Source organism: Furipterus horrens, unplaced genomic scaffold (genome assembly GCF_987537825.1).
Source record: "Furipterus horrens unplaced genomic scaffold, mFurHor1.1.pri manual_scaffold_5, whole genome shotgun sequence".
In the NCBI taxonomy this organism is placed as follows: domain Eukaryota; kingdom Metazoa; phylum Chordata; class Mammalia; order Chiroptera; family Furipteridae; genus Furipterus; species Furipterus horrens.
Genome location: NW_028327175.1, coordinates 52504228 through 52517645, shown reverse-complemented (window position 1 = coordinate 52517645; position 13418 = coordinate 52504228). Strand labels below are relative to the sequence as shown.

Sequence of the window (13418 nt, the reverse complement as noted above, 5' to 3'; positions counted from 1 at the left end):
CATATAAACATATGTGAATATATGTATTGCATATGTATATATAATTATATAAATATATAACAATCATAGAAAGCTATGCACTGAAATATTAACAGCGATAATTTTAACATTTGAAATTATGAGTAGCTTTTTATTTATGCCATTCTGTATTTTATTTTAAAATATCATTATGTATTACTTTTTTAATCAGAAAAAAAAAGTCATTAAAAAATTTGAGCCCAGATAGCACTTTTATTTGAGGATAGTTCAAGGTAAGTACTGTGAATCACACATTCAGAATCATGCAGAATCTCTAAGCTCTTTCTTTCTATGTTGTATCAATACAGGAATAGGCAAACTCTAGTGTCTTTAGAAGACAGACAGGCAAAATGAATAAGTGAAATAGAAAGGGTATGAGGCAATAGGGAAGGGAAGTGACCATGATGAACTACAGAGCACATACCCAGTCTAAAAGCATTCTAATTCAAAAAACATTTCCAAGCACTCAAAACACATCTGCAGGTTCAGTTTGAACATTAATTTGCTAATTAGGACCTTTCTGGTTTAAACCTACATACACAGTACACTACTATACCTCTCTCATACAAGGACAATTGAACATCCCTCCCTCCCCATCTCTAAAAGTTAAGTGGTGTCTAAAAAGGAGACAATTTTTTCATATTTGTAAAATTTTCTTTCTAAAATATAAGAAAAAAGTTGGTTTCTCCTGATAAAGTTCTTTGCCTCCTTTCATAACAGAATGAAAGCAATGAATTCAAATAGCTTTCCCTTTCTCTTATTTGTTCTAGAAAACTCAGGAACTTTCTTAGCCTAGGTTTACTATTACAACTGTCTTTTCCCCTCCATCATTTAGTTCTTTTTCACTTTCTTTGATGGTTACAGTATTTGTATTATGCTATAGTGTATGTAAGTACATCACTTGAAATATTCCTGAAATTCAGATTGGACAGAGGGAAACAGAAATAAATAAATATACTGAAAAAAATAATATTAGTTAGTATGTGATAAAATAATTGTAATTACTTGCACAAACATTTTGTATACTTTGGTATTATCTCTACTTATTGGCTAAATTTTAAACTATAAATTGTAGACTGAAAATGCAATATGTGGAATTGAGCAGGTGACATGGAAATGAATTACAAAAATAACAGGTGAAAAGAGAATCTGAAGGGGGCAAGAAGTGGAATGAAAAAAATGGTGCAATAATTGCATTATAGAACATGTGTGTGCAGCAACTTATATGTCAAAATAGAATTTTTTAAAAAGGTGTCTTTCTTCAGAAGCTTTTACCTGCACAAGGAACTCAAAACCAATGTGAGTAAGTGAATCTGAAAATTTTTCTTCCACGGCTTTCCTGCCCCCCAGGCTGCTCTGCCTGCCACCAGCTGCTGCTTCACCACCACCAGTAACCTCTTCCTCAAAAACTGGAAATGAGAATATAAATATTCTTCAAAGTTGATGTTTATTAAAAATTAAAAATTGATGGTAGGTAATTATCAAAATGAAATGTGCTAAGATGAGTAATATCAAAATTAATTATTAAATATTTTAAATGATATTTTATTTTTACATTTATAAGCTGCTTCTTTTTAAGAAGTAGAAATTCCAAGGATCAATGAAATTCTGGGAAATTCTTTAAAGGAAGCCTTTGGATAAATTTATGGCACATGTATAATTTTAATAGTAAAAAGCTATCAAAAAAGGCAATATTCTGCTCAACCAGGTATACATATTACAGAATATTACCAGTCTCTTGTTTTTATTATCTCCTGAAATAAAACTTCAATTTAAAGAAGTAAAACCAAAATATATCAGTATAATCTGGTTAGTTATAAGAAATACATTTCTTATTTAACTATGTATCTTAAATTCTCATTAAAATGGAACAAAACAAAACACCTTAGAAATTAATGTAATAAGACAAGGGTCTTAAATAAGAAATCATGCTCCCTTTTATTTAGATTCATTTGAAAACTTAATTAGTGGTTAGTGGTCAGAAAACTTTAGAAAGCAAAACCTAGATAAGAAAATAATATTATACCAATGTCTAAACAGCATTTAGAATAAAGTTAAGACTTCCCAAAAACACTCAAAAAATGTTTGAGAAAGAATTACTCAAAGATAATGAAAAAGAAGTTCCAAATATTTCTTAATGCAAGGAAAATCTGGTGAACAAACAAAACTTATAAAATAGTGGTTTTTGCCCCAAAATAAGAAAAGCACAATGGAGCGTGTGGCAGTAGACATTTCTGAATTGATTTTTTTTTTAATGAATACAGAAAGTGAACTATTTTGATGATGCAAGGTACTAATAGCATACGCAAAGTGACCATCTAAAAATAATTACAAGTAAAAGCAGAGAAAAAGAACATTGCCAGTATTACCCTAAGATGCCAAAGGAAGTGAGATACAACAATGGAAGCATATTTCACTCTCTTAAGACAGGAAAGTGTGATGGAATCAGAGTATTTTTAAAACATTGGAAGGTTTCCACAAAAGTCTGTACATATTTACACATAGACTACCCAGATACATTTACATTTATAAACCTACCCACTAAGTGACTTAGTAATGTCCAGAATGAACACCTAGAAACTCAGAATCAACAAATTACCAGCAAATTGCAGAGAAAATAATCGCATGAGGTCCGCAATCCCATTTAAATAAAACTCTACCATGAATGAGCCAGCGATAGAACTGGCAGTGATTTTGAAGCAGCAGCAGCAATTCATAAAGGCTTCTTAATTTTCCTGTCATTTAAGAATTAAGCCACTTCCAGTTCACACAGATCCTACCAGGTGCACTAAATTGATGTCATTATGAGCCATCAGGAAATACCCACTGAGACCTATACCAACACCGGGAAGTTTTGTTAAACAGCTGTGTGTTTTAATTGATTTGTATTATTTAAAATAGGAACAGTTAAAAGTCAGTTATCGGATGTTGTGTAAAAGAGATGCCTAAAGACTCCAGGGAGATTGAGTTCAGAAGAAAGCCAATCACTGGAACTTCACTTGAACACTGAAGATTATTACCAGAGGAAGCACAATTAAATCATCAGCTTATCAGCCATCATTATAAATCACCAGGCAACATATCAAGCTTCGTTATTTAAGACTCCTTAACCAGTGACTTCCTGTATCACTGCGAGTCAAAAACAATCTACTCACCAAACAGTATCTAAAGAGTTTTGTTTTTCTGTTGTGTTTTGATTTTTTTTTTTGCCTTGAGAGATTTATCATGGAAATACAATGAAGACTCACTGAAAATATCAATCATATTTTGCATGTTTTAGACATGCTAAAGTCTACAACAGGAAATCAGTATTATTTGGAATACGCAAAATGTGTATTGCATAGGCTTCTCCTGTTCCACTCCCTACAAATATTTAACCCAGTTCTCTCACAGCACTGGCATAGGATCATATGAGAAAAAATAATCAATGACTTCCTTTTCACTTTTATCCACCCAATGTCACTCATTTACTTGTATTTAGACAACCTTCCCTAGGCATGTTTGGTTTCCAAATTTAAAGTGCACAGTTCGGGTATTAGAATATATTTGAAAGGAGATATGACATAGGTTAAGTTTTATATAATATCCTCTTTTCTTAGTCTTCCACCAATTGTCAGTAGATGCTACCATTATCTTTAATTAAAGAATAAGAGAGTCTTCACAATTTGTCCAAGGTCACACAGGTAGTAAGTGGTGGTCTCAGAGTCCAATCCACTCTGTCTGGCTCCAGCACCCAGGCAAAGGCTCTGATAGGAAGCACACCTCCTTGAAAAATGGCTGACCCCCAAGTCTGGGCAGGAATGTGCAACAAATAGTCACACCAAAAAGCAAGGAGCCATGAAAGCTACTTGAGTGGTATCAAAATAGTTCAGGAGCAAAAGTTAAAGAGATTTTCACTGGCCAGAGACAAGGCAAAGCAAGCATCAATGAAGATAATCATTACAATGAAAAGAACTGCATAAGATATTTACAATATATCCATGACCTCTTAAAGATATATTTTTTAAAAAAGTTCTTGGTCCCCTTTGGGGATGCTGAGAATCAACTCATTATCTTGAAAGCTAGACTATAAAGAGAAAGAATCAAGTATTTATCCTACCTTTTCTATGCAAAGCATACCTCAGGTAACTAAGCTGGTGAGGGGAAGTGTATCACTATAGAAATAGTCCAGCTAATAAGTAATGAGTGATAAAATTAGAAAATCACCATTTTGCACCCCCTAATGAATTAATGAATCTGGGTAATAATCATCAGTGGCTGCTAATATCACAATAAAAGAGCAATAACCAGACTTCACGTGTCTCCTGATGGAGGTACCCAGAACCTAGGAATTATTCTGGCCTGAAAATCCAAACCTGAATCTGGTCAAGTCTCAAAATCTAATTACAGTTTATAGAAAATATAGGGAGAAACACTAAACAATACTACCGAAATACAATTAGAAAAAAAAAATTCAGACTGAAATACTTTAAGACTAACAACCTTGTTTCTCAATAACAAAGTGTAAGGAAAAAAAAAAAGAGGGAAACTGAGAATCTTAGATTCAAAATGTCTTAAAAGATGTTAATCATTTTAATGTATAAAGATTATTTGGATCCTCATCAAAGAAAGCATAAAAACAAACACAGGAAAATTTAAACATCAATTGTTATTTAAAGATATGAAGAAATTAAAAAATTTAGTTGCGATAGCAGAATTGTGAATATATTTTTGAGTCCTTACCTTTCTTTTTAAATTAAATTTTTTATGTTTAGATAATAGTAGATTCACATGCAGTTCTAAAAAATAATACAAAAAGATCTCTCATACACTTCACCCAGTTCCCCCAATGGTAACATCTTGCAAAACTATAGTACAATATCACAGCCAAGATCCTGACAGTGGTACGGTCAGATCCATACCCTCCAAACCCACTTCTCTCCCACCCACACTTCCCTCTCTAACCCCCTGGCAACCACTTATCTGTTTTCCAATCTATAGTTGTCCTTTCAAAAATGTTAGGTAAATGGAATCTCACACACTATGCAAGCTTTTGGGACTGGCCTTTTAAACTCAGCACAATAACCCAGAGATTCATCTAGGCTGTTGAGTCTATCAATAGTTGGTTCCTTTCCATTGCTGAGTAATATTCCATGGTGAGGATCTATGACAGTTAGTTTAACCATCTGCCCTCTCAAGGACATCTAGGTTGTTTCCATGGGCTATAAACATTTGTGTAGAGCCCTTACCTTTTAAAGTTATCTCCTTAAATATTTATGGATGGGATAATATGTCTAGGATTTGGTTCCAAAAAAATTCCACATTGGGTAAAATACTACTACTACTACTATAATAATATCAGCCATGGGTTTGTTAGTATACTATATTATCATCTCTAATTTTGTATATGTTTATAAAAAAAGAACGGTAAGAAAAAATTACTTATCTGACCACTACATATTCACATACATAAACACACATATCTTCAAGTAAAATCAAAAGTATGCCTTTTTTAGTTTAATGACTTTAGATAGTGCCATGATCACAGCAGCTCTTTACCTAAAACATAGAGCCCACATCTTCCAGTGATCATTATTGTAATATTCACTCTACCAATTTAGGTAGTAGATCTAACCTAGGTATCTGTTAACTTTTTTTTGGAAGTTCTTTATTAGGCTGCAGGGTTGAGATAATAGATAGTCTGTAATGTTGGACAAAAGCAGATAAGTAATCACCATAATCAAATGTATGAGATTCATGAGTGGTTTGCCTTCAAAAGAGAGGGTTCGTGTCTGACATGAGCAGGTCCTTATCATCAAGACAAATGCTGAGAGAACAGAAGTGTGATTACTAAAGATGAAGAGCAAAAACTATAAAAGCACAATCAAGCCTGAAAATGAACTGAAATGCATTTTATATTATGTGAAGCCTGCTTTTGTTTTTAAGCCTCTCTAGGGGACAGGATATTATTATCACGTTCAGTCTGTAAGCTAATGGTTCTTAAGTATAATTCTGCAAAAACGGTGATCTACTAGTATTTGGTGACACCAATACAGGGCATGGCAAAAGTAGATTTACAGCTGTTCATATGAAAAATAAAACAATAGTTAATAAATAATAATACAAGAATAAAGTCTTTCACATACAACTGTAAACCTACTTTTGCCCCACCCTATATTCTATCAGCTCATTCTTCTCTTGTGCTGTATTATAACTTCCCTTTCATCCACTATTTTTCTCCACATGCAGCCTTACAAAAATGAAGACCCATCCTCTCAAAGATCTCAAGCAAAAAGGAGAGCATAAATACCAACCTATTAGCCATTCTGGGATTAAAAGCCAAGACCTTAAAGGAAATACTCATGATGATTTTCAAATGCCAAGTAGTGCAATGGCAACAAATGTGTTTCTCTTGCTATGTCTTTAGTGCCTGTACATACACTGAGATAAGCAATTCTAAAGCTTAAATAAAGTTTGTTATCCAAAGTGAGAGAGATGTCTACAAATCAATCCCTGTAAGACAAATTTCAAAGGAACATCTATATGTTATACAGTATTCCCTCACTTATCATGAGTATTACATTCTAGACCCCCCTGAGATAGGTGAAAATCCACGAAGTAGGAACCCTACATTTATTTTAGTATTTATATATATTTTAAGGCTTTATAAACCCTTCCCACACACTTATAAACCATTCTCAGTCCCTTATTAACCTTTCCCACTCCCTTATTAACCTTTTCCACACTTTTATAAACACTACTTATGTTCTTAAACATATTCTACACTCTTAACCTACGTAACTTTAACAACATACATATACAGTACCACAAAAACCCACAATAAAGCAAAAAATCCGCAATAAGTAATTAAATATAATATTTTTTAAAATCCCACAATACAGTGAGACCGCGATAAGTGAACTGTGATATAGAGAGGGACTACTGTGGTTGTGTTGTAGTTTGGTTATATCAAATCACCCTCCTATTAAATGGGTCCACACTTGGTGTTAGGAATAGTAATTTATCATGATCAGATTTGATAATTACTACTATGCTATGATAGGTAGGAAAAAATCATACACTAATAGTCTATCAATATGACACTTAAATGCCTATAAAAAAAAGATATTAATCAATTCCATTAACAACAGGTCAGGTACATGCTGGTTCATTTGGTTGGTTTAGCAACTTAGGAATTCTATTAATGGAATGAAATATATTTGTAGCATCATATTAGGAAACTAAGAAAACAGAGATGAGTTCAAAATCTTGTTCATATATGACATGAGTCAGAACAAAGATGTATAGAATTAAAACCCAAAATACCAGGGGTTGGGTGGGGCAGGGGAGAGCAATGGGGTAAAAATTGGGACAACTGTAATTGAACAACAATAAAACAAAAGAAAAAACAACCCAAAATGGCAGAGACCGCCAGCAACTGTGCTTACATTTGCATTGAGGAGATTAATAACAGAGCTGCCAGAGACAAAAAAAAAAAAAGGAAAAGGATAAGAACTGGGATCAGGAACATCATGAGAAACATAACTGATAAGAAACTGAGAAAAAAGGCACTAAAGTTAAAAACATATATTTTTGGATGCTCTCTTCTTCTGTCCTTTGCCATCCTCCTTCACTCTTTCAATTATGCATGTTCTGGGTCCTGTGGATTCTGATGTTGCAATACACATTTTTGGATGGCTTGTGGTCATTGACAAGACATTGGAAGGTGAAACTCTTAGCACTCACCTTGACATACTTAAAGGTCAATCTAAAATATTTTGCATAAAATAAAATGCTCCTGCCAAAAATATTTACAGCTGGTTTGCTTATATATCTCTTTACTCTTTACCATAGCAACTACCCCATGCCTATTCTACATAACTAGGATTTCAAAGGGGGGCGCTCTTGTTAGCTGAGGGGGTTTCAGAGAAAGGGACAGGAGAGAGAACAAAAGGAGGAAATAAAGACAGAACAAAGGCAACGGGGATGGTATTAAACCTGGAAAGAATTCCAAAAACAAAATGCACAAGATAGGTTCAGGGAAATGAATGGCTATGTTTGGCAGCCAGGGAGTGGCAGCCACTGAAGGCCAGCTGAGGTGTTTAGACCACATGTCATAGGCCCTCGGGAATCTACTGCAGGTTTGCACATGGGTAGGGTAAAAGCAGCAATAGTTAACATGTGACTAATGGTAAGAGGCAGGGAGGAAAAGAGCAGAGGACCAGAGAGAGGTAGGAGGCTTTACTAATTGTTTCAGGCGAGTCTATATGGTTTAATCTAGGAGAGTCAAAGTAGGAAAGAAAAGGAAAAAATTAATTTGAGGGGCAGTGTGAAAGAGACATATACTTAAATCTAGTTTTGTCTTCAATTAAAACCTAGAAAATGGTCATTTGTAATCATTGTCAAAGAACTACTTACAAAATGCTAAGGATTCTTATGCTGATTGGTAGGTAAACTGTCATTATTATGATCAAACACATAAGAGGGCATAAAAATGCTAATGGTTGATAAAGTCACTATTAAAGGAAGCTTTGATTAAGCTTAACAGAGCCGTGGAAAAATAAGATTTTGATATAAGTAAAAATGATGTTTAAGGAAACCATGATTGGTTGCAAGGTGATAAATATTTTTAAATTTCTAAAATAATTAACTGCTGATTTTAGCAAGGTAGTAATAATGATATATATGATTGACAGATCTATTTCCTCTACTTTTGCAAATCTACTTTTTATATTTACTTTTGCAGATCTATTTTCTCTGCTTTTTTAGATCACTAATGCAAAGCTATTATTAATCAAAAGTTAATTTTTGCAAATACTCCTAGAAGTAAACCTTTGGAACATCAGAGGTGACACCAGCTAAATCATCTATTTAGTGTATATGTCAACTTAGTTTCTATTCTCATTTATTTAATACATTGCTATTGAGCATCTACTATATTTTAAGAACTAGGCTGGTGCTGCATATACAATGAAGAGTAAAACAGACATGATCTGTCCACGTGACTGCACACAGTACAGTGTAGAGGACTGTCATTAACTTTTTAAATATCCAAATATATAATTTAAAATGTGCTAAGCACTATGAGAAAAATTACAGGGTGTTATGAGAGTTGATAACAGGGAGGCTAACCCAAGTCTGGGTCTGGGAAGGTTTGTTTGTTTATAAATGAAACTGTCTTTGGATTGAAATTTGTAAGTATGTAGAAGAGTGAGATAGGAAAAAGAGTAGGGAAGAGAGAACTAGAGGAAAAATGAGCAGAGGGGAAGGATCAAATATAATAAAATGAAAATGTTCTCCAACCTGTTGGGTAATAGTGTCCCAGGGCCCCTGCTGCAGCCGTGTCCGGTAGCACTGATTGACTCCTTCCCATACGTCTTTCAGAGACAAAGGTCTTCCATCTGTGAAAGCACATGGTAAAGACCGTCAGTTAGTAATCCGTGTGACGCAGTGGTGCTTTGTGTCTTATCTAAAATCATCAGAAAAATATTATGACTTTTTAAAAAATCCTTACTAGTACACATACTCCTATATATCAAAAGAGTGCTGTATGAATCACTATTTTCTTCCTTAGAGACATTTAAACATTCAAGTCTTTCTCCTTCATAACCATCTAGCAGTTAAATCATCTGTTTCTTCAATGCCTCTATGAATTTTACAAAACCAATAAAATCCAAATGTGTTTTAGAGAGAACTAATAGACACAAGCATAGACAGACTCCTGTATTCAGAAGGGTGCACTATGGATACCTCTGAAGTCTTTACGCTTTCTGCAGTCCTTAAAACCAGAAACCATACACAGACCACTTTCACTCTCATTGACTGAGTACCAGTAATGTTCACGTCACCCTGTTGGATATCATAGAGAAGAGAGAGAAGGAAAACACACAATTTATCCTAGGAAGAGGCCTGCCTTACTACTAGGGAAACTATGACAAGTATATCAATAGTATGTCAATAACTAAAATACTGGGTAGAAAGAAAGTTGCTGCCAAAGGCAAACTGCAGTTTTCTGACAGCCCAGAGGATGGGGACATAAACACCCAGTGTTTGTGGCACGTGGACAAAGTGATGTTAGGGATGAAGGAACCTGAGAAAAGACTGGCATGAAGTGATTAGTAAAAGCTTCAGTGAACAATATTTTCCATTTTCTTTGTTTAAACAGCTTCAGTTATTATCTATATTCTTAACCACTCAAATAAACGTATTTTATGAAGACCACTATGACAGAATATAAAATGGAAAAATAGATATCCAAGTTCAGAAAAGAAAGCCGGAAATTAATCTAAAGACTTCTAACTATGCACTGCTAAAAAGAAGGTGGTCTAACATACGGGTGTGCTGTTTTCCTTAGGCAAGTGGACAATATCATTTAAAGAAAATTCATCAGTCTATTAAATCATTAGATACAAAGAAATATTTGGCTACCAAATGCAACAAAACTTGGGGAAATAATATACTAAAAAACCTCAAAACTAAAATGCATTGAATTCAGGCTTACAGCATATAATTAGAGATGTGGTGGGTAGGAGAAAGATTTGGAGTCTGGGCTGAATTTGAACCCTAATGTTCATACTTATTCTCTATGTGACTGCGAGTTATTTTGCTTTTAACTATACCTATAAAATGAGGACAGTAATCCTTTTCACATTTCTTTCTTGCAAGGCTTAAGTAACCACACTCAGGACTGTGTCAGACACCTAATAAGAGCTAAATAAATATTAGGGGTCTCCTCCCAGTCCCTACTGCACTATTACAGTACAGTAAGGCTCACACTGCAAAGCTGAAAGATTCCTTTATAGACCATTATTTCTTAGAATTTCCTCATGTTTCTCTACCATGCACATTGCGTTTGATATAGTAATACACTAATACCACAGGCAGTGCATTTCTCATGTTTGACCTGAAAAGTTGAACTTTTCCTCAACCTTTATTTTCAATAAATAGCAATAGAATATTTTGATACATTTTCAATAAGTATCTTCATCTTGGCATTTATCTGGCGGCAGGAGACCATTATCTTGTGATAAATAGTTTTATTCCATTGACATTTCCATGTCTGTAAAATGAACAAGATTTATTCATCCAATTAACATTTGAATGTCATGTTTAGCTACAAGTTAAAAACAAGCTGCCTTCAATATCTGTGTTATATTGTTTTCTGAACACATTTACAGAGTAGGGCCAAATTTTGCCCTTAAGATAAGCAGTATACATCTTCAAAATATGCACATGTGCATGTGTGTGTGTTTATGTTGGAAGAGGAGAATAGGATCTTAAGTACTTCAGTGTCAAATAGTAAATGAAATAATCAAATTATAAAATGATGACATGCTTTCAAAATAATTTTCAGATATCAAAGTTGGAATAAATAAAATTGCAAGATAATAAAACATTAGAGCTGGTATAATTACTAATTTTATAAATAAGGAACCAACGTCTTGAGAGATATACATCTACCAAAATTTTGCAATTAGTTCATGATTGCACTAGAACTGGAATTCAAGTGTCAGGAATCACACCTCAGTGCTCTTCCTGCTGTTCCATATGGCCTCAGAAGGCAAAGTCGGCATCAGTCCACCACTGTGGTCCCACTGTGTAGCTCTCAGCCTCATTCACACATTGCAAATGCTTCCTAAGTATTCACTGTATAACTGATAAATGAAAGAATGCCTTCCCTAGCTTTATTTTATTGAAGACAAAGAAAGGCTTTGGAGACCTAGAGAAGAATCCTGGTTTACTATCTAGTAATTAGTAATGATTATAATTTTACTCCTGAAAATATTTCAGTCAACAATCTAAGGATGGAGTTAATGGTTTGGACATACTCCTGTCAAAAACTTGCATACTCTGCAAGAAACATTCATACAAAATGCAATAATCAGCAGCATATCAACAATGCAGAAAGACCCAGAACAAATGTTATAGAATATTTACATCAGATTTGATGTTAGAATTGAGGTTATATGCCATAAGTTTTCAAACAACACCAAATTTAGGAAAAAAATTAACAACTTCAAATACAGGAATTAAAAAGTGATTGGTCAACTTAGAATAACAGATAATCACAAGGACTTAAAAATAATTTCAAAACATAAAAATACATATGACACTCCTGTGTGCATGTTAATAAGAGTGCTACCACTTGCTGTAAAGAGAACAGTGTATTTTAAGTGAATGGATGTGACTTCATTCTCTATTGCATTTACAGAACCATTTAAAAACATATGTATTAATGATAGTTAAATGAGTGCTTGTGCAAACTACCTTGACAAGAGTGTCAGTCTCTCCTGTTTCTGCTGACCATTTGCACTATAGAAGATCTGGGTGATATAGCTTTGTCTCTCACATATAGATATGACAAAAATGATTCAATATAGTATGATGTTGGTTCTCTTCCTAAGACTTCATCACTGGTTTGCCTATTCATAGCTCACACCCTTATGATCAAAAACATACAATCATCAAGAAATGCAAACTAAAACCTCCGTGAGATATCACCTTACACGTGTCAGACTGGCTACCATCAATAAATCAACAAACAACAGGTGTTGGAGAGGATGTGGAGAAAAGGGACCCCTAGTGCACTATTGGTGGGCATGCAGATTGGTGCAGCCACTGTGGAAAACAATATGGAGTATCCTTTAAAAATTAAAAATGAAACTCTCTTTTGACCCAGTGATTCCACCTCTGAGATATATCCTAAGGATCCCAAAACACCAATACAAAATATATATATATATATACCCCTATGTTTATAGCAGCGCTATTTACAATAGCCAAGATTTGGAAACAGCTTAAATACCCATCAGATGAGTGGATAAAAAAGCGGTGGTACATTTACACAATAGAATACTATGTAGCAGTAAAAAAGAAGAAACTCTTACATTTTAAAACATCATGGATGGACCTGGAGAATATTACACTAAGTGAATTAAGCCAGTTAGTGAAAGAAAAATACCACATGATCTCACTTATAAGTAGAATCTGATGAACGCAATAAACTAATGAACAAAAGAATAACAGAAACTTAGATCCATGAAACAGACTGAAAACTGCCAAAAAGGAGGAAGAGGCATGGATGAAAGATTACAAAGGGATTACCCAAAGGACATTTATGTACAATCCATGGACATGGACAAAAATATGGGGATTGACTTAGGGAGGGGTGGAGGTGGGGAAAGGGAGGAAAAGCAGGAACAACTCTAATAGCATAAACAAAAAAAATAAATAATTTTTTAAAAGTTACCTTTGTGTTCTTTTACACAAAGACAAACATTTTTGACCTAATCAGCAATATATTCACCTGTGCCATACACTACTGACACCTAAAATAAATTCAAATATGATTGTGGCTAATAATTCCAAAACCAAATTGAGCTTTCAGAAATTCCAATGAAATCATTGCACTGACATAGTCA

The 13418-nt window shown here is 34.1% G+C and overlaps 1 protein-coding gene across 1 annotated transcript in view; it reads right to left on the bottom strand.

The window, feature by feature from the left end:
* Positions 1 to 13418, bottom strand: part of ATG10 (autophagy related 10) — a 222954-nt gene that overhangs the window by 62096 nt on the left and 147440 nt on the right. The window contains exon 5 of the mRNA XM_090278978.1: positions 9301 to 9398. Coding sequence (XP_090135104.1) covers positions 9301 to 9398 — 98 coding nt within the window. The remainder of the gene's footprint in view (positions 1 to 9300; positions 9399 to 13418) is intronic.